Source organism: Amblyomma maculatum, chromosome 2 (assembly GCF_055883805.1).
Source record: "Amblyomma maculatum isolate TAMU_Amacu chromosome 2, ASM5588380v1, whole genome shotgun sequence".
Taxonomy (NCBI): domain Eukaryota; kingdom Metazoa; phylum Arthropoda; class Arachnida; order Ixodida; family Ixodidae; genus Amblyomma; species Amblyomma maculatum.
The window spans coordinates 213015934-213037780 of NC_139345.1; the positions used below are offsets into that span (position 1 = coordinate 213015934).

Sequence of the window (21847 nt, forward strand, 5' to 3'; positions counted from 1 at the left end):
CCTCATCCGCCCACCTAACTTTCTGCCGCCCCCTGCTACGCTTACCTTCCCTTGGAATCCAATTGGTTATCATAAGGTACCATCGGTTGTCGTCTTAACAAACTACATGCCCTGCCCATGCCCATTTTTACTTCCTAATTTCGTCATGTCAGTAATTCTAATTATTTCTCTGACCCACTCTGCACGCTTCCTATCTCTTAATGCTACTCCTACCATTTTCCGCTATGTAGAGCCTTTTTCGTTAGCCTCCACATTTCAGCCCCATAGTACAGGTAAGATGCAACTGTTGTACACTTTCCTCTTGAGCGATACTGGTAATCTGCTGGTCACGTTTGAGTGCCTTCGAAATGCGCTCCTACCCAATCGTGTTCTCCTAGTTATTTCCCTTTCGCGGTCCGGGTCTGTGGTCCTTAGTAGACATTCGCCTACCACTTCCAACGCTTCGCTGCCTATTTAAACTGCTGTTTCTTTCGAAGGCTGTTCAGCATTACCTTAGTCTTCTGCATATTAATCTTTAGGCCTACCTTTCTTCTTATCTAGACTAGATTATTTGTCATTAGTTGCAGTTGGTTTCCTGAGTTACTTAACTGGGTAATATCATCAGCGAATCGCATATTACTGAGATATTCTCCACCGACCCTGATCCCTAACTGCTCCCATTCCATGCCTTTGAATAATCTCTAAGCAAGCTGTAAATAGCAATGGGGAGATCTTATCTCTTTGCCTAGCACCCCCATTCTTAATTGAATTTTATAAATTTCTTTACGCAGAACTATAGTTGCTGTGCAGCCACTATATATCTTTCAGTACTTGCACATATGGCTCACCTACACCCTGATCTCACAATGCCTCCATGACCGCTGAGGTTTTGACCTTGTTAAATGCTTTCTCGTAGTCTACGAATGCTATGTGTAGGGGCTGGTTATATACCAAGCAGTTTTCTATCACCTAATTTATAGTGTTGATATGAACGATGGTAGAGTACTCTTTCTAAATCCGGATTGATCCTTTGGTTGATGAAAGTCTAAGGTTATCCTTATCCTATTAGCGACTACCTTGGTAAATACTTTGTACTTAAGTCATAGTAAGCTAACTGATCTGCAATTTTTTTCAAATCCTTAGCGTCCCCTTATGAATTAAGATAATGTTAGAGTTCTTCTATGAATCCGGTACTTTCGATGTCATCAGGCATTGTGTATACAGAGTGGCCAGGTTTTCAAGCACTATACCCCCTTCATCCTTCAACAAATCTGCAGTTACTTGATTCTCCGCAACTGCTTTCCCCCTTTTCATAGCTTCTAAGGCCTCCAAACTGTCCTTCGTTACTGGCGGAACGTCTGATTGCTCTTCATTACAGCCAATTTGATGTTTGTACTGACTACTATGGCTACTGTAGAGGTCCGCACAGAACTCCTCGGCTACCTTGATTAGCTTGTTCATATAAGTAATGAAATTGCGCATCTTGTTCCTCAGTGCATACATCTGATATTTGCCTATGCCCGATTTCCTCTTTTCCGCTTTCAGTCTACGACCGTTCTTTAGAGCATGCTCAATTTTCCCCATGTTATACTTCCTTATGTCGGCCACGTTGTGCCTATTGATTACATTTGATATCTCTGCCAGTTCTATCCGGGCTATTGGATTGAAGGCTTTTATACTTTGGCGCTTTTAAATCAAACCTTTCGTCTCCTTAGGCAGTTTATCGGTATCCTCTCTAACAATTATACAACCTACTTCTACCGCGCGCTCAGTAAGGATATCTCTAAAATTATTTTTTATTGCTGCTAGGCAAAGGTCGGCTTCCTCGGTTAGCACTGAGTATCTATTCTGCAGCGACAGCCTGAAATCTTCTACTTTTCCCCTTACCGCTGATTCGTTGATGGACTTCTTATTCACTAATCTGTTCCGCTCCTTCTTCAAATCCAGATAAATTTGAGCCTTTACCTTTCTGTGGTGACTGCATCGCACCTTTTCGTTTACCTCTACATCCAGCATGGTTGGAACACAGTATGAAATCAATATCATTTTTAGTCTTCATTACGGCTTTTGCATCTCCCCTTTCGGTTCTTCCGTTTATTTAAGAAGGTATTCATGATTGGTAAGTTATTGCGTTCAGCAAACACAACTAGTAACTCCCCCCTGCTACTTCTTATGCCAATGCCATAGTTGCCCACTGCGTTGTCTGCAGTTTGATTGTTTACCTATCTTAGCATTGGTGTCGCCCATCAGTGCAGTATATTATGTTTCTACTTTACCCATTGCCGATTCTACATCTTCATAGAAGCGTTCTAATGCCTGGTCTTCATTACTACATGTATAGGTGCGCATTCTGGTACATCCTTCAACTTATACCGCTTATTTAGCTTAAATACGAGGCCGGCTACCCTCTCATTAATGCTACGAAATTTGTCTATATTACCAGCTATACGCTTATTGATAAGGAAACCTACTCCTAGTTCCCGTCTCTCCGGTAAACCTCGATAACACAGTACATGCCCACCCTCAGTACAGTATATGCCTCATTTGACCTCACTTCACTAAGCCCTATGATATCCTATTGCATACAATCTAGTTCCTCTAATAGTCCTGCTAAACTAGACTTACGAGCTAGGGGTTCTAGCATTAAAGGTCCACGGAAACGGCCCCCAAGAAGCCACTGATAAACGTGTTCAGTGTGTAGAACACTTCCTTTTGAGCATTAACGCAAAGTATAACTCCTTGGAACAAAGCCAGCGATTTATTATTAATTTTTAAAAACAGCGTTTTTTGAAATTCGCGGGCAGAGAGAATGTCGCTTGGCGGTGTCGCATGGAACTATTTCCTTAAACCGTGACGTCACGGGTGAGTTGACTGGCAAGGCTTGCTAGAAGCTGCCATTTGCTGCGGCCATGACGTCACGGACACACTTCCGGTAGCTGCGAAAGTCGTCTGCTCGTGCGCTGCTCGAACTCTGTGCGGGCTGTTACACAGCTCGCCGCCCTTATCGGTTAGGTGGTCATTGCCCATTAAGTACAACAACCGAAGCGACACAGGGATCGGCAGAACGAAGCTGCATTTACAAATATCTTATTTATATAACGTGGTTTCAGGAGTACCGGAGTGTCGTCTGACGAGGCGTCAACAGCCCGGTCAAGCACCGCACGATGGCAGCACCTCCTCGATCGCCGTAAACACCGCCGCTGTGGCCCTCCTCCCGCATACCGTTCGCGAACGACACGGCGGATCGTTAGCACCAATGTCCGAAATAAAGCGTGTCAAAATTTGTTGGCGTCTGGAATACTGAGCAGAATATCAAGTATGAAGCCCTCGTGAGGATCGCTGACCAGCAGCAAATTGCTGGGAAGAGCGATAGCCGTGATACAAGCTAGTTTCTGCTCAAGCCAGCTGCCGCTGGTGCATTTCGGCTGATCAGATCTGCTCGTACTAGCTCTACGATTAATGCGTCGGCAGAGTTGATCCTATAATTATTTTACTATGGCAGAATGGGATTCACTATAAGGCAGTTTCATAAGTAGACGATTTACGACAGTGTTGATCATGTTCCAAAACGTCGACCGCTGCGGCTTCGAAGCGAAACAATTTAATTGGCCTAGCGACGACTAGGGACGGTCACGCACGGCGCCGTCGTTCGCCGAGCTCGCGCGCCCCACCCCCGCGGTAATTGTGTAACGTACCTCAGCCTGCTCGCGGCATCCCGTGCTGCAAGCGTTGCAAACTCGTGTACTTTCATAGCTAAGGCCGCGCATTTTTTGACGTTCTGCTCAGCAACAAGCCGTTCAAACGATACTGCAGGCAAGACAAGGCTTCAGTACGCAGTCGCTGCGCTGCCGGCCGTAATCGAAGACGTCGGGCGGCACCATATTCTATACATCGATCTTTAAACGTGATACAGTGGGCGAATGAATAACTTTGTGAAGCAGACCCGCTCGTACGTTTCGCGCACTCGGGCGCCGCCGAGTAGCTTCCGTCAACAGACGCCGTCATAACCTCGGTTAAACGACGCAAACCAAGGTCGTCAAGCTCGGTTTGCGATAACCGCGGTTAGTGGTGTAACCATGGTGCCGTTGTCAGATGGGAGGAGGTTTGTCACCAGAAGGCGCCGCACCTCAAGGTCTCACATAACCTATCTACCCGTCATCATTCATACATTAACCCCGGCACGTCCCCCCCTCCCGGATGTCCGGGGGGCGGACGTTTTTGTTTTGGGATGACGGCCGTACCCTGGCAAGGGGGCAGTCGTATGGTGACACGCACACAGCAGTCACCGAACACTATGCCAACTGTGTTTAAGGTCCCCGCTGTGATAGCAGGCCAAACATAGGGAGACCGGACCTTCTTTGGACCTCGGATGTCCTGAAGGACAACTGTAACTTTAAAGGGCTTCATATTGACACTGTTATGGTACGCCCAGAAACCTCGCAAATAATCGGTGGCCTGCTCCACATGTCTATGAACTCTTGCTCGCTGAGGTGACGCTGCTCACTGCTTAGGTGAAACCAGACCTCCCTGCGGACTCGTGCGAGCACCTCATGAAGGCCTGGAACACTGATGGTTTGGTCCGCCGTGTAACATAGGGTAACCACGGGTTCGCGGTTACACTAACCGTCGCTGCGCGAACTGGCGAACTCCTCAGGCGTGTGCGAGCGAGGACGGGTTGACGCGAGTTACGCCAGCGAGCGAGCGCGTGGCAACCGGAAGTTCGTCGAAGTGACGTATGTCTGGGCGGAGCTTTGAACTTGCTTGTATTCTTTATTTTTTTTATGGCTCCCTTCGGCGTACGAGTTGAGAGGGAAAATTGGGAGGGTCATTTTCAATCGCCGATATCTCTGGTGTTGCAGAAGCTAGATCGAAAATTTTTGCGGGAGAATGATGGGTGGTTCAATAACTATCAGTGTTATGACGTTGTTTACCCTTCTTGGTGACCCCTTTCAGTGGACCTTTACCGGTTGCTAGGGTGTTTTCCAATGGAGGCCTGTCCTCGGAGCACGAAGTTCTTAGCAACCCCCGCTGCGTCACAGCTCTGACCGCCGCCGTGGTCAGTTGCTCCTTAGCCGCTGGTCAGACATGGCAGTAATTGAATTACAGCAAATAAATTACTGTAAATAAATCACATTTTCCGCTATTGTGTAATTTATGAATTATATTTCTGTGTTGGTAATTTAGTAATGTAATGAATTACGTTTTGGCAGTAATTTCACAGCACAACTAATTAATTCTACTCGAAATTACTTTTACTTAAGTGCCCCACTGCTTTTTCAATAGACGACATAGTATATATAGAGTCCCGCGAAGGCAGGAATGACGTGCGGCAAGCTTGGGCCGGAGTAACGGATCGGCAAAAGGAGAGAGAATTGTGCAGAACAGTGCGTCTGAGACCTGTGTAGCAGGGTCACTTGACTATCCCATGGGTAATTGCAACGATTCGCCGGCCTCGGCGGCCGCTTTTCGACGCAGCCGAAAAGCAAGGCGCCCGTGTGCTTTGCGATGTCAGTGCACCTTAAAGAACCTCAGGTGGTCGAAATTTCCGGAGTCGTCCACTACGGAGTCTCCATAGCCTGAGTCGCTTTGGGACGTTAAACCCCACAAAACCAAACCAAACCAAACCAACCAACAGGACACAAGGCGTCAAAGGGCCGCCGAAGGGATAGATGATGCAAGAAGGGCGGAGTTGGAAACTTGTTGGGAGCGCGGCGCAGTAGACCTCCCAGTTGCGTTGGCTAGAGCGCTGTTGTGCCTGGTTACGCTCGTCATCACGTAGCGAGGGAAAGTTGGGGAGAGAGGGCGGGGGGGGGGGGGGGGTCTATAGCGTGACCATTACTGCGCGCAAGGTGCTGAGATCAGTTCTTGAGACTACGGAAGCAATAAATAACCTTTGGGCCCTTCAAATGGCAGAGACAGCTGCGGCAAGACGCTGGGTTCGCAGCTCATTTGACGACCATGTTTCTGCGTTTGTTGATTTGTTGTGGTTGTCTTATGGCAAGTGCTGCAGGTAGGGGCTAAGGGATATCTCTCTGGCACAGAATTTGGCGGGAAGACGAAAGAATGTGTTTGCTTCGCGTCTTGAGGAAAGTTGTTTTGTTTACTAGCTTTAACTAGTTTTTGCATGGATGAAAACTAGCAAATAATTTAAACATAAGTAATGTACTGAGTAGAAGTAATTGTACTGTAATTTTTTCTTCTGGGAGCAGTAATTAGTGATTTAATTTAATTCCGTTTCAAAAGTAAATTTGCCATTATGCCGCTGGCGACTGAGAGCCGGAGTTCTGTTGGACTAATCATGGAAGGTTGGGGCCAATTACTGAACCAGGGGCGCCAACTCCGGTTCTGGTGAGGGTGTACGCTTCTGGAGGTGTTAACCGGCATCAGGCGGCACCCCAAAGCTGTTTTTATGCAAATCCATAAGCGTTTTTTTTTAATCCGATGGAGAATTGCGCGGCACCGGGATTCGGCCTACGGCCCTCTTACATGTCAGGCGGATGGTCTACCTCTACGCAACCGCTGCCCCGTATAATCACCTCTCAGCTTCAAACAAGAATTACGAAACGCCGACGTTCTAGGTGCGCGGGAGCGCAGCTGCTGCGGTCGTCAAATTGGCGAGGCCTCCGAACCCTGCTCCGTCGTCATCTGTGACTATATGAAGAACCACGTGACTCGCTTAAAGGAGGGAGCACTGGCTGAAGCTACTTTGCCACTGACGACATCTGTCCCGTTGCCGAGAAGCCTGGAAGCGAACCAAGACCGACGCGGCAGCGGTGACTTCACTCGGTTCAAGCATAATTTAACTTCTAAAACTGTAACCATGAGTAACGAAACTTTCGCTTTGTCACTAGGCTCAAGCGAGTTAAACCTGGCCATTTTTCTCACGCAGTATTTCCAACAGCCTACTTGATCTTTCCGACGAAAACCAACAATTATCGCTATCATTGCGATTGTTATTAATAAGCGCCCTGACGCAACGAACGCCATTGACAATACTGGAGACCGTTATTTACGAACACTCGATTATGTTCAATAAAAATACGTTCTAAAATTGCAGTTGATGCTAGCGAAACTGCAACTTGAAATCCTTGTTTTGACACCCTTGATGATGTATCAGTCTATTCGGCATTAGGAAACAAAAATTTGCTGTCGATTCTAATTACTCGGGGACCTTCCGAAGAGGATGAAAATGGGAGAGCCAACTGGCACTCTTTTCGAGTTAATGGATATTTCTTGCTCTTTGTTATTGCTAGCGGATGGTGTAAAGTGGCCTTCTCGGGCACTTTTGCCTGCTGTGGTGAGAGCCGCACCACCTTCTTACGTTTCCTGCTGCCGCCGCTTGCCGGCGACCGACCAGCTGGCGTGGTGGCCTCACAATGACTGAGTTTGAAAGAGGGAGCGCACAATTTCTGCATCCATTTGCTCTTTAGGAGGGCGTTCACCGTGCCACTGTTCGCTCTGAGGTCTGTCAGGCTCAATGAAGGTTGTTATAACGATTCCTTTTCCGATCGAATCCACGTTGTTTAGTGTAGACCTGCATTCACATCTGGCAAGCAGAAATAACCGGGGATGTATACGCACCCGGCACAGTGCGGCTACCCTGTCGACATCGGCCTCGTCGCGAGCAGTCAGTTCGGCTCCCCTCAGTGCGTGGCCAGCAATGAAGCGCGAGGCAGCCAGGATCACGTCGCCTGCCTCAGCCGGGAACAGCCGAACGGGTAACGACGTGTAGCGTTTCACGAAGCCCTTGACCTCGAGGAAAGCCCGGAAGGCGTCTTCGTCTGCGTACCGCCGCTCTCGTTACACGACCCACTCACAACGCTGTGCGGAGTTTTTTTTTTATTTTTTAACCCGACAACAATAAAGGCTTCTTTCTCCAGAAAAACATTGGGTGGTGTCAGCGTTCAGTAGCATGTCTGTGGCAGGTGCAGGTTGACAGGTAACTTCGCCAGGCAGTGATTGGTCGGCGGGTTGTGGACGGCACGAGATCTACTGTAATCATAATCATCATCCGAACTACACCCACTGCAGAGCGAAGGCCTCTCCCATATTCCTCCAATTAACCCGCTCCTGTGCTAGCTGCATCCACTTGACCCCTACGATCTTCTTAACCGCGTCCACCCACCTGACTTCCTGCCGCCCCCTGCTGCGCTTTCCTTCCCTTGGAATCCAGTTTGTTACCCTAAGCGACCATTGATTATCCTCTCTTCGCACTACATGTCCTGCCCATGCCCATTTTTTCTTAATTTCCACTAGAATGTCAGTAACTCCAGTTATTCCTCTGACCCACTCTGCGCGCTTCGCACCTCAACGTTGCACCTACCATTTTTCGTTTCATAGCTCTCTGCGTTATGTTACGCAGAACCCCCTTCGTTAGCCTCCATAGGTGAGTACAGGTAAGATGCAACAGTTGTATACTTTCCTCTTGAGTGATACCGGTAAGCTGGTTTAGTCATGATCTGTTAGTACTTGCCAAATACGCTCCATCCTAATCTTATTCTGCTAATGATTTCCCTTTCATTGTCCGCAGTTACTACCTTGTCGCTAAGTGGATATACTCGCCCATCATCTTCAGTGCTTCGCTAACTATTGGTAAATCGCTGCTCCTTCCAGAGGCTGTTGAAAATCGCCTTAGTCTTCTGCAGAATAATTTTCAACCCTACCTTTCTCCTTTTCCTGTTTAGGATATCAATCATTCATTTCAGTTCATCCCCTGAGTTATTTATCAAGGCAATGTCATCAGCAAATCGCAGATTACTGAGGTATTCTCCATCTACCCTTATCCCTAACTGCTCCCATTCCAAGTCTCTGAATACTTCCTATAAGCAAACTGTGAATAGTACCGGGGAGATTGTATCTCCTTGCCTAACACCTTTCCTTATGGTAATTTTGTTACCTTCTTTGTGCAGAACTATGGTTGCTGTGCAGCCACTATATATATATATTCCAGAACTTTCACATACTGCTCGTCTACTCCCTGATTTCGCAATGCCTGCATCACCGCCGATGTTTCAACTGAGTCAAATGCTTTTTCGTAATCAATGAATGCTATGTATCGGAGCTTGGTATATTCCAAACATCTTTCTATCCCTTGTTTGCTAATATGGATATGATCAATAGTAGAGTACCCTTTCCGAAGCCCTGCTTGTTCCTTTAGAATTAAGACAATGCTAGCGTTCTCCCATGATTCCGGTAACTTCGATGTCATCAGACATTCCGTGTACAGGGAGGTGAGGTTTTCTAGCACGATATTTTAGCCCTCAAATTTTAGCATTCGACCTTTCATCTGCTGTTATCCGGTGAAATTAACAATCCATTTCACAACTATTCCGGAAGTACAGACACAGACTGGGCAAAGCTTAAAGCCCGTAATAAAAAAAAGCAGAAACGGGGAAAAGCGTTGCGACAGCACGCACCAGACAGTATGACAGTAGAAGATTCCTTGTGTTAAGGGTGACATTGGCCGACAAGGAGTATTAATGACAGGAAAACAGCTGTCCAATATTTAGCCGAAATAATGCATCTAAATATATTAGGATACGCCAACAAATGGTAAAATTGCATACCTGTCAGCCATGTGGTCTGTTTGGGGATACATGCCGTGTTTGTTTGCGTGCGCGCGGTTTCGTCCGCCTTTCTTCGCCTCTCCTTAACGGGTGCGCCGTCGGGGGTCGTGAAATGTTGGTCGCGGCAAGGTACTGCTGAGGCTTTCTGCTAAGAGGAAATCCTTCGCTAAAGTCGCTGTGGAAGCTGTAGATTTGTCGGGCAGAACAATCCGGACAAGTGAGACATTTTTGAACCTTCTGAAAAGAAGAAGCTGACTGCGTGAGGGAATAACCCGGTGCCCTGGTAGCAGCACTGTTGCTGGTTATTGCGAAGTTTTTCAAGCTGGTGATATTGAACGGTGGGCGAGTTTCTTTTTATCAAACATTCTGTTCTAGAACCGTCCATACTTATCTCTTCATTACTGAACGTGTTTTCTTTGAGCAGTTTTTCTACGCCTCACTAGAGCACTAGCAAAGCAGCAATGGGGGTTTACCATTTCGAGATTTTTCGCGCTACGATATACACAGATACAAAATGAAGCAGGAACCACGTACACAGGAAAAGCGCTCACTAATAACTAAGGTTTATTGATAACTGGGTTACATTTAAAACAATCCACACGCACTCTCTGATACAAGAAATCTCGCAAACTCACTGAACAGGCAGTGTCACATCCCAACGCACCTACGCTCCTTTATTATCTTTATGTCATGATTTGTTAGCATGAATGATGGCGTGCTTGCGCAATTGTCTTCTGCAGCTTCCCCATATCTGAAACGCTTCTTTTATTTCTCTTTATTTTATTTCTTTTGAACGGCCTAAGATGGTGGTTCCTTCAAATTCTGGCCTGCATTTGTGGTTTGCGCAATGGGGTGCGAGGTTTCCAGGGTTATTGATTTTACCTATATCATTACAGTGGTCCTTTAACCTCGTGTTCAAACACCTGCCTGTCTGGTCTATTTATCTCATTCCACATGATAAGGGAATGTTGTACACAATGCCAGCATCACAATCAACAAATCTTTGTGCGCAATTTCGCATGTGTTGGCTCTGTCTTTCCGATCTTCAGTCCTTTTATGGCACAGGCTCATTAACTTTTTCGGGGCGGTGAACACGAGGCGGACATCATACCTATTAGCTACTTTCTTTAAAGCATGGGATACATTATGCGAGTACGTACGGAATGGCGACCACATTACTAGCTTGCCCTAAATAATTTTTCCGCATCCTTTTGCGGTCACTCAAAATTTGTAGGTGCTTTTCTGCAACAGATGTGCGTCAGGGTATCCACTCGTCTGCAGCCTATCAACTTGTCTCCTGGGGCTGCGCTCTACTTGATGAAAACATGATTTCTTAATGCATTGCGAAAAACTATTAAATGCTAAACTTCTTTTCACTACTTTGGAATGCGCGGAATGATAGCTTAAAAGTTTTTCTCCGTTTTCGTCAGGTACGTCCAACACGTGTGCTTCTCAGTTTCCTTAATCTCCGTGTCTAAGAATCTTTTCATCGAATCCCGTGGAAGCTCAAAAGTGAAATCCAGGCCGGCGAAAACACCACGAAAGGCGTCGAGACCATTGTCACGGTCAGGCAATTTGCTCTTACAACAGGGAAGCAAAACAAGAAAGCATCTACAAATCTAAACGCCTGCAGTAAACCAAATTGTGTCAAACTTGATTTTAAAGTCCGATTCCTTTTGCCATGTAAATATCAGAAATGACCGGCGCAATGCAAGATCCTATGCGAATACCACTCTTTTGTATGTACCATTTTGAAGCGAACTTTACAACTAATGAACTAAGGTATTTTTCCAGCAATTTTACAAAATCAGAGACACTAATACAGGACTCATTCTGGAACTTGACAGCACAAAACTGATCAATTCATTTGATTACTGCAGGCGTTTAGATTTGTAGATGATTTTTGGCTCTGCTTCCCTGTTGTGAAAGCAAATTGTCTGACCGTAGAGAATGGTCTAGACGCCTTTCGTGGTGTTTTCGCCGGCCTGGATTTCACGTTTGAGCTTACACGGCATTCAATGATTAGATTCTTAGACACAGAGATTAAGGAAACTGAGAAGCACACGTGTTGGACGTACCTGACGAAATCGGAGAAAAACTTTTTAAGCTATCATTCCGCGCATTCCAAAATAGGGAAAAGAAGTTTAGCATTTTATAGTTTTTCGCAATGCATTAAGAAATCATGCTTTCATTAAGTAGAGCGTAGCCTCACGAGAGAAGTTGATAGGCTGCGGATGAGTGGATACCCTGACGCACTTTTACCATCTGTTGCAATAAAGCACCCACCAATTTTGAGTGACAGCAAAATGATGCGGCAAAATTATTTAGGGCAAGCTAGTAATGTGGTCGCCATTCCGTACGTACTTACATAATGTTCCCCGTGCTTTAAAGAAAGTAGCTAGTAGGTATGATGTCCGCCTCGTGTTCACCGCCCCGAAAACGTTAATGAGCCTGTGCCATAAAAGAACTGAAGATCGGAAAGACAGAGCCAACAGATGCGAAATTGCGCACAAAGACTTTTTGATTATGATGCTGGCATTGCGTACAACATTCCCTTATCATGTCGAATGAGATAAATAGACCAGACAGGCAGGTGTTTGAACACGAGGTTAAAGGACCACTGTAATGATATAGGTAAAATAAATAACCCTGGAAACCTCGCACCCCATTGCGCAAACCACAAATGCAAGCCAGAATTTGAAGGAACCACCATCTTAGGCCGTTCAAAAGAAATAAAATAAAGAGAAATAATAGAAGCGTTTCAGATATGGGAAGCTGGAGAAGACAATTGCGTAAGCACGCCATCATTCATGCTAACAAATCATGAGATAAAGATAATAAAGGAGCGTAGGTGCGTTGGGATGTGACACTGCCTGTTCAGTGAGTTTGCGAGATTTCTTGTATCAGAGAGTTCATGTGGAATGTTTTAAATGTAACCCTGTTATCAATAAACCTTAGTTGTCAGTGCGCGCTTGTCTTGTGTACGTGGTTCCTGCTTTCTTGTGTATGTGTATATCGTAGCGCGAATATTCTTGGAACTAGAGCCTTCTTGTGAGCAGCCGAATGCCCATGTTGGCTATCACATATGCTTTGACCGCGTGGCAGAATACCTTTACACGCAGTAGGAACTGTTCCAACAAAACCTGCTTCTTTCAAACATCGAAGATGTGTTTTGCCAAGAGAGCAGCGCCTGCTCGAGAGGTGTCACTCGCAAACGGCGCTTATGCAGCTGTGCCCTTTTACTCTGCACTTTCAACTCGGAATTCAAGTGTTTTTAAAATGTTTACATTTAGATGAGATTCGGTCATTGGATTGTCGAGGTCCGCTGGTAAAATTTGCAAAGTAGTTTAGCGCTGGCATTTACAATGTTGGTTGCAATTTCACAGGCAAAAAGGTTAAGCTCCTCCTCATTGCGATGGAGAAACTCATTACGACGTCATTGTTGCCGAAGTTTCAGACTTCCGCTCACTCCACCCACATGCCTCGTCCGATGCTGGTGTCATGGGCTGTGTACATTAAGGTCACATTGGTGTTCTTCTTTCAAGCAGCCCTTTCTTCCCTTGAAGTATAGCGCCGCTATACGCTAGGTCATCGTTTCTGCCTCAATGCGGAGAAGTTTGAACATCTACGCCGCTTTATTCGGCGATTCCATCGGTAATTGACATGCTTGCACAAAAATACATCGCATTCTTTACATGTGTAAATTTTATACACTTCGCACATTTATTCTCGCCGAATTCTTCAGCTTTCCTTTAAAGCCGAATCGGGACGCCACAAGGTCAATACGCAGATGGTGGTGCAAATGTGTAATTAGGCAAAGGGAGATCACCCATTGAGCTCTCTCTACTTGGCCAAGAATATCCAACGACGGAGAGCACGCAATCAGGAGACCCGCTTTTCCACACTGCCTAAACTTAAGGCTGAGCCAGCAAGAAAGTCGTTTTATTCTTTGCTGTGAGTCAATGACATGGCTATTGCGTGTGGCAGAGAGGGTAAGGTGCTGTCGGATTGCAGAGCTTTGAGCGATTGGCACAAGGTTTTTAGAGCGTTGCATTTATTGCCTCATGCGTAGCGTCTGCATAATGTGCGTAAAAAATGTGTCCGTGTATAGCTCATGCCGAATAGCCACACGTGTTATATCAGTTGCATAGGTTATGTCGAGCATAATGCAATCGACTAGTCGTACCTCCTAAGGGCCTAATTTATTACCGCTAATTAACTACGATTAGAAAAGCTTAACGCTACAATATCATCATCATATATTCTTTCTAACTTATATCCTGTACGACTGCAATATACTAATTAGAGGTCCTATTAATTACAGTGAATTAGTTAAATTAGACTAAGATTGAACCTTATGCTGCAACCTCAAGCGTTACATCGTTGAATAGGTTTCCAGAAGCAAAGTCCGAAATGAAACGCTATGCCCCGCAAAAAAATATGTAAAACTGAGCTCGCGCTCGTCCAACTCGGTTAAAAGCATGCAATAAAAACGAGACAGTAGCACTTGATGCTTAAACATTCCCAGTACGTGACTGAAGTGGTCCCGCAAAATTTTTCTTTGCCACTTCGTGCCTTAATTCCCTCGTCCTCCGACAATCCCACTGCAAGGTTGGGAGAGCAGCGCCTCTCCAGGCCACATTGCGGCAAGGGTTTTTCAGTACTTTGCTTGGCTTTCTAATGCACTCCATCGAGGTGGACGGCACTCACCCTGAGCGTACACGTACTGGTGTCCGCGAGCGTCCAAGTCCAGTGCCAGCTCTCCCGTGAACACGGCGTGCGAGCAGAGGCGCGTGATGGCGTCCGCCAGCCTCGAGCTGCCCACTCCGCTGGTGCCGCACACCAGCACGCCCGGGTAGGCGCGCATCGACGAGGCCACCAGCACCGCGTCATGCCGACCGCCAGGAGGATTGAGCGCCACGGCCGCTGCAGAAGCCGCTTTCTGGAGTTATTGCAGTCGCCTCATGCGTGACGTCTAAAGAAAGTGTGCCACGGAGGAGGCAAATATCATATAACCTTATTCTGTATCAAAATTCTGGAGCAACCTTTTGTTGGGCAGCGTTCAGAATGGTATCAAATACAATTTTGTTTCCGACTTTGCATACAACTAGTAGTAAATTTAGAGGTTAGTTTGTGATAGAGATTCCAACCCATGATATATTTTGAATACCTACATTCGTATGCATTAATTTTAAGTCTGTGTCCAGTAATAAGTGAGACGGATACTCAGCTTTTCCTTTCACAGAAACAAGACAACTGTTTGCCTCGCCGCGGTGGTGTAGTGGTAAAGATGCCCGACTGTTGTTCCGGAGTACCTGGGTTCGATCCCGACCGCCGGCGGTTGTGTTTTGATCAAGGCGAAACGGAGAGGCGTCTGTGTGCTGTGCGACGTCAGCACATATTGAAGATGCCCAGGTAGTCGAAATTACTCAAAGCCTTCCACTACGGCACCTCTTTTAGTGCGTAGCACGACTAACCGCATTCACGGATTTCGCCGATGTCTGTCCGAAGGCGCTCACTTTCTCTTTCTTTGGGAACTTTAGGTGGAGAAAGAGAAATTGGCGATGCGTGCGTTGCGTGGCTTGGCATTGAGGAGGCGGAGCGGCCCCAGAGCTGCAGCAAAAACAGCTCTCTCTCTCTTCCTCTCTGTCCGTCTCGCCGTGAACTTGAAGGGAAAGAGAAGATGGCGACCCCCGCATTACGCGACTTAACAGTGAGGGGGCAGAGCGGCCGCACAGATCCAACCAGTGAGAGAGTGGGGCGTGTCACAGTTGCGGACGTCGCAGCCTTCACCAGTCAATGCTGTACAAGCATGAACTAGAACTGAAACCACGCTAAGGACAATACACAGGGAAGTAGTGGCCAGGGCGAGCGCGGACTTACTGTTTCTTGAGACTCATCCTCCTTCCGTCAACGGCATTGTGCATACGCGACAGGCATACGATATCTTATCGTGTTCAGGAACTTAGTTCCTTCTTATACAGATGGACTGAAGCCTCGCTGACACACTTATCGGGCTGATATCTATCAATCTCCCTTCAAAGAAAAAGGCAGGCTTCCAGGTAAGCCACAAAACTGAGTGTCTTGTAGAATGGGAGTATATTGAATGAAATTCTGCTTAGTTGCAGCTCAGTTTATGTGGGACAAACGGGACGCTGCATTAAGCGTCTACAAGAACACCATAATTCGTTATGCTCTCCCAGCGGTATGCATTTGCGAAAACACTGCCTTTCGTATGACAAGAAATGCACGTCACTCTGAGCGTACAAAAATAATCGGAGGTACAGAAGATCAGAAAGCACGTGAGGTCTTCGAAGCCTGGCAGATTGATAGATATGGGCCCGATAAGTGTGTCAGCAAGACTTCGGTCCGTCTGTATAAGAAGGAACTGAAGTTCCTGAACTCGATTAGATGTGTGCTTTTCGCGCATGCGCAATGTCGTTAACGAAAGGAGGATAAGTGTCAATAAACAGTTGTACGTCCGCGCTCGTCCACTTCTTCTTTGTGTATCGTCCTTTGCGTGGTTTCAGTAAGAAGTTAATGCATCAACAACTAGCCCCCCCATTGTACACTCTCAGTTGTACAAGCATGTGTTACTCCGGAGTGAGCAGTCGTGTGTCGCTCGCGCGTCCTCAACGTCGGCATCTCTCCCCTCGCATCAGTCATTCCTCAGCCTTCAAGGCCAGCAGTCGTGCACATGCGGTGCTCCCTGGACCTCGGCTCCGAGCTGCTCGCCGCATCGTGAAGACTCTTGCGCTTACCTCCATGACTTAACTGGCGCTCGCCTTCAAGCGCCTTTCCCTGCTCTTCGGTTACCTTTCTTCGTCCTGGAGACCTTCTTTCACTGCTCGGAATGTGTTGACGCAGAATCTCTGGGTAATCTGTTTTGCTCATTCCCTACATTCTCAAATCTCTCTCTCCCTCTTTGTTCCCACCCCAGACCTTTCAGGCGCAGACCAGCCCCTGCGCCACCCCGGCGGGGCTGGTCTGCGCCTGATTTATTTATAGTTACCGCGCCTTTCCATACCTATAAATAAATCAGGCGCAGACCAGCCCCGCCGGGGTGGCGCAGTGGTAAGACGCCCGACTGCTGTGCCGGAGTTCCCGGGTTCGAACCCGACCTCGGCGGCTGTGTTTCGATGGAGGCGAAACGAAAAGGCGTCCGTGTGCTGTGCGATGTCAGCGCATGTTAAAGATCCCCAGGTGGTCGAAATTACTCCGTAGCCCTCCACTACGGCTCCCCTTTCTCTCTTTCCACTTTCACTCCCGCCTTCCTCCCTTCCTTTACGGCGTGGTTCAGGTGTCCACAGAGCAAGTGTGACAGATACTGCGCCTTTCCCCTCCAGTGAACCAACCAGGCGCAGACCAGTGCATTTCAAAATATGATGCAATACATCGTGTCTACTTTTGCTCATCTCTAATAAAAACCGCTGAACAAGGTGCAAGGAAAGCTGAGGACGGTTTGTGTCGCAATAGATGAAGCCTTCTGGCACTGCGGCGCTGGTTTGCCGTGCTTGATGTGCTGAAGTAAAATGGTTACGAGGACAGCGGGAACGCGGCTCTACTGATTCTGATGTTGCAGCTAAACGTCGGAATAACCTGGAAACACAAACAATGTGGAAGCTTCCGGGCGTGCTCATGCGAAACGAAGCATAACAAAGTGTAAAATGCATAAAAAATATAGCAGGGATAAGCAGTACTACGCACTTACTTCACATATGGTTAACTATGCAAATCAGCTGTAATTTTGCTTTTTCACTTTCACTCCCACCTTCCTCCCTTCACTTACAGCGCGGGTCAGGTGTCCACAGAGAAAGTGTGACAGATACTGCGCCTTCATTTTCCTGGTTTGGTTTGTGGGGTTTAACGTCCCAAAGCAACTCAGGCTATGAGAGACGCCGTAGTGGAGGACTCTGGAAATTTCGACCAACTGGGGTCTTTAACGTGCACTGACATCGCACAGTACACGGGCGCCTTGCTTTTCGCCTCCATCGAAAAGCGGCCGCCGAGGCCCCCTTCATTTTCCTATCAACCAATTATTATTACTGAAGACTAATACTTTGCCATATTTTTACACCGCCAAGCTAAAAAATGCCAAACACTGTTTTCGCACACCTGAATCAGTTTAATTCGAGGTAATTAAAGCCATGCCAATTTATTTATCTAGCACCACTGTTTCGAGGAAAGGTCGACTTGTGATTGCTTTCAACAAAGCGCGATTTGTACACGACGCTTCTTTTGCTGTGCTATACAAAGAAGCGCAGGGCCCCAGTGCCATACAGACTGATGACTAGAAGCCATTTAGTGGGTAAAACGACAGCAGTGTAAACACGTTCCCTTTCGATGGGAGAAAGAGTGCCGTCGAGGCGGAGAGGGAAGGCTGATTTAGCCGTAGCTGGCGTGCCGAGGACACGGAGGTCAACGAAAGACGTAGTTAAGTGCCTCCCTTCACGGTGTACAGCTTACCCGCCCTGTATGGTAGGCAGGAGTGAAATAGTTTCCGCTGCTCGCTGATGCGCGGTTCGGATCATTCATCTCGAGGGCAGAGTGGGAGGCTAATGCACGCTTGTTGAACGAGGCGGAGGAGAGGATCGCTAGATGTAACGGACTACCAGCAATGAAATGCCGTGTAGGCAAGTGTTCCTCACGATCTGACCCATTCGTCGTACGGTACTGCTAGGTTGCTTGGCAGTAGAGCTCTTTTCGGCAGTGTTTAGAACTGGCGTGCCATGGATTTTGCACATGGTATTGAAAGCGCAGCAGTGCAGCAGGGACGATGTCTAAACACAGATTCGGCCGTTAATTGTGGCCGGAACGCGATTGGACCTAAGACCGGTAGCCTGAGTAAGCAGGCGATTCCTCCCGCCAACCTGGAGCAGTCGCTTGCGTAACGCCAAAACAGGATTGGCGCTTCAGAGCTCTGGGCCTGTAATACTAATTTACTAATGCCAATCAGCTTCCTCTGATTAGCGCAAACATCCAGTATGCTAGATCTGGTCAGGAACATCGCTCATGAAGCCTCAATGCCCTGAAGGCTACCTGACTAAAAAAGTTCAACAGAAATTTAGGACCGCCTAATAGGGAACCCAAGTTCAAGGTTCGGCGTGCGACGCCAGCGCCCCGCCTCATTTGGCGGCGAGCCGTTGAGGCTACTGGGGAGAAGTGCGGCTGGCGCTGCCGGCGAAGGCGGCGATAGCACCAGTAGCACGCCCGCGTACGTGGTGTTAGTCTAAGCGGAGAGTAGGAGGGAAGCGGCACTAGGTGCGTGCTCTCTCAGTGGGGGAATTCGTACGAAATGATACAGTGACTTGATTCAGTAGGTTTTAGTTCACGAAAGCTGGTCTCCTTGCCTGTTATAAAGAGATGAGCGGTGAACAAGCGAACTGTTCAATCAAAAAGTGGGAGGTGCCCATTAAATTAAATATAAATTGTTACTCACTTAAAAGCAGTTCTCGTGGGTTGAGAACTGACCCATGATTTCAACGAGGTTGGGAAAGCATGAATGCTTTCCCAACTCGCGGACGAAGAGGTCGAAACATGGCTATTGACCCACTTACTTTGCAATAATTTACATGAAGGCCACCACAGCTTCGTTTTGAAGTCAGTTTAAATTCCAGCTTTGCAAGGGCACCTTCTGTCTCAAAAGCGCAAAATATCAATACAGCCGTAAAACGTGTTTGGAAGTTTCTTAACTTTCTTTTCGCATATGTTTGCGCTGTTATTTACGTGTGCACTGGTTTGGCACTACCGGCACTGAACACTGCGTTTACACAGCCAACTGTGCACACGTAAAGCCCACATTATTACAAAAACCAAACATGGCATGTAAACCAAAATACGTGAGCTGCTTCAAAGCTCGCGTCTGAGATTAGCTTCTATAGTTTAGCCTAAGCTTATAAGTTCCTCTGCTTCACCAACAATTTGTGGGTAATAATTCAATGGATGGAGGACGTGTTTATCTTACCTTCCAGGGCTTTTCAGATACCACTACCATAGAAGAAGGTTTCTCGCACGCAATTCATTTTCATCCCTAAGATAACACGATTACATATGCAAGGATGCCATATGAAAACAAATAATGCAGGCTCTTCATATTACACAGTTGAGAAAATCGATTGGTTGCGTTACTGAGTGCTTCGATTCGTAGTGCATTACAGCTTTCGGTATTTTGAGCGTACACGAAACAGTTGAGGACAGTTAAGTTCTGCTGTTAAAGGTATGACGCGATATTGTTTCACATATTGGGATGGTATTGTTGCACATATGGCCTGCGTCCGTCAACATTCATTGAAGAAGACGACTTTCAATAACAGGAAGACAGAAGACGAAGCTGTAGCAGCGGTGTTTGGTGCTAAGACGGTTATGTTTCCTCGGCTAACCTTCTTGGCACATATTGTCTGGGTGGCTCACAGATAAGCCCATTTAAGCTGAAAAAGCTGGATTTACGCAGTCGCGGCCACCTACCTGGCATCATAATGACGTCAGAAACGGCTACTATGACTTCTGAGGCAGCCCCTACCACCACGAAAACATCGGTTCAGCCCGTCGTGCTCACAAACATTCGCCACCCTCCCATCTTTAATGGCAAAGACAAGTCAGACGTCGATGATCGGTTGGATGAGTACGAGCGCTGCAGCAGGAACGACCACTGGGACGCGACCATCATGCTGGCAAACATCATTTTCCATTTCGCGGGAATAGCTCGTACTGGTTCAGGAATCACGAACAAAAGCTGGCTAGCTGAGACATCTGTAAACAAAAGTTTAAGACTTGTTCAGGAAGCGAATTGGGTGCGGTCTCGCAGCAAAAACAGAACTTTCTTGTCGCACCAAATCTCCCACGGACGCCTACATTCAAGGCGTGTTCGCGTTGTGTCGCAAGGTGAACAGCTCCATGCCGGAAAGTCACAAAGTAGAGCATATCCTCAAGGGCATCGCAGATGATGCGTCAACATCCTCTTATGTAAGGATTGCTCTACCGTCGACTCAGTGCCTCAAATATGTCGAAACCTCAAGCAGGCTTAATAGCGACGTATCGTACATTGATTTGAGCCCCTGGCCTCTTTGTAACAGACATCATATCCAACGAAGTTGACTCAGAATGTCTGGAGAGAATTCGGGGCCTTAACTCCCGCTGCCCGACACCATGGCCACTATACAGGCCGTTGTTCGGCACGAACTTGCCAACGTCGGGCTCTCCTCCAGCCGCGTGCCGCCCTCGTCACCACTGCACCCTGTTCCTCTAGTGGCTGCTGCTACCGCCAGCCAGGCTTCCCCACGTCGCTACCTTAGTCGCAATCCTGCAGAGTGGCGCACCTCAGACGACAGGCCAATTTGCTTCATTTGCTGTCCAGCCAGCCACATTTCGCGTTATTGCCATAGGCGTACCTTGCCCACCCCTCTCTGCTATTACAACGCTGACCGTCAATACTACTATGGACCTCACCGCTTCCCTGCCCGACCAGAGGAGCCCCGAATCGTCTATAATGGACCCGGGCACTTTCTTTCCTCAACCGCATGAGCTTCGCACCGAAACCTTCCCCAATGCCCGTCTCTCCAGCCAATCTCCGTTTCCACAGGCTCATCGATCATGTTCACCGGTTCCTCATCGCAGCTCCTCACCATCATATGCCGGTACTTACTCAGGAAACTAGCCAGTGCAGCGCCCGGGAGTGACGCTGCATTACGGACCTGGACTGCAAACTCGATACTGACCCTCACACCCAAACGTTACCTCATAATATACTTGTGGACAGAGTCCCAGTTTCTACCCTTGTTGACACGGACACCCATGTTTCTTTTTTCAGTTCCTCGCTCCGCCGACGCCTCAAGGATCGCCCTAGCACCAGCTACCCCACCTACAGTTCGTGTTGCTGATGGCAACACAGATACTGCGATTGGTATGTGTACTGCAAGAATTAGCATTGCCGACCGCCACATCCTTGTGTTATTTACAGTCTCACTAGTTTCCCTCAAGACGTTATATTAAGCCTCGACTTTTTAACTGCACTTATTGACTGCTTGTTCTTCTGAACTGCTTCATCTAGACCTGCCTCTCTGTCCTAACAACCAAGCACCTGAGACTTCAACGCTCCGTCTCCGCTCCGCTATATTTACTTGCCTGCCGCCAGAAGCCTCTGTGTATGTGCTCATGTCACATTTTTCCTCCGTTTCAGATGGCGGCTAAGTTGTTTGCCGCATAACCTACTTGACTGTGCAGCGTAAAATCGTTCTCCCTCACAATACCGTGCACGTAGACAATAACCACACTTATATTCCAGTCCTGAACCTCAACTTTTTTTG

General features: G+C 47.4%; 1 protein-coding gene across 1 annotated transcript in view; it reads right to left on the bottom strand.

Moving 5' to 3' along the window:
- The window catches only part of LOC146201245 (uncharacterized), a 196916-nt gene that overhangs the window by 130312 nt on the left and 44757 nt on the right, over nucleotides 1–21847 (bottom strand). The window contains exons 3-4 of the mRNA XM_084593005.1: nucleotides 14256–14471; nucleotides 7561–7760 (exon numbers count right to left, since the gene is read on the bottom strand). Of these exons, the coding sequence (XP_084449131.1) occupies nucleotides 7561–7760; nucleotides 14256–14471 (416 nt within the window). The remainder of the gene's footprint in view (nucleotides 1–7560; nucleotides 7761–14255; nucleotides 14472–21847) is intronic.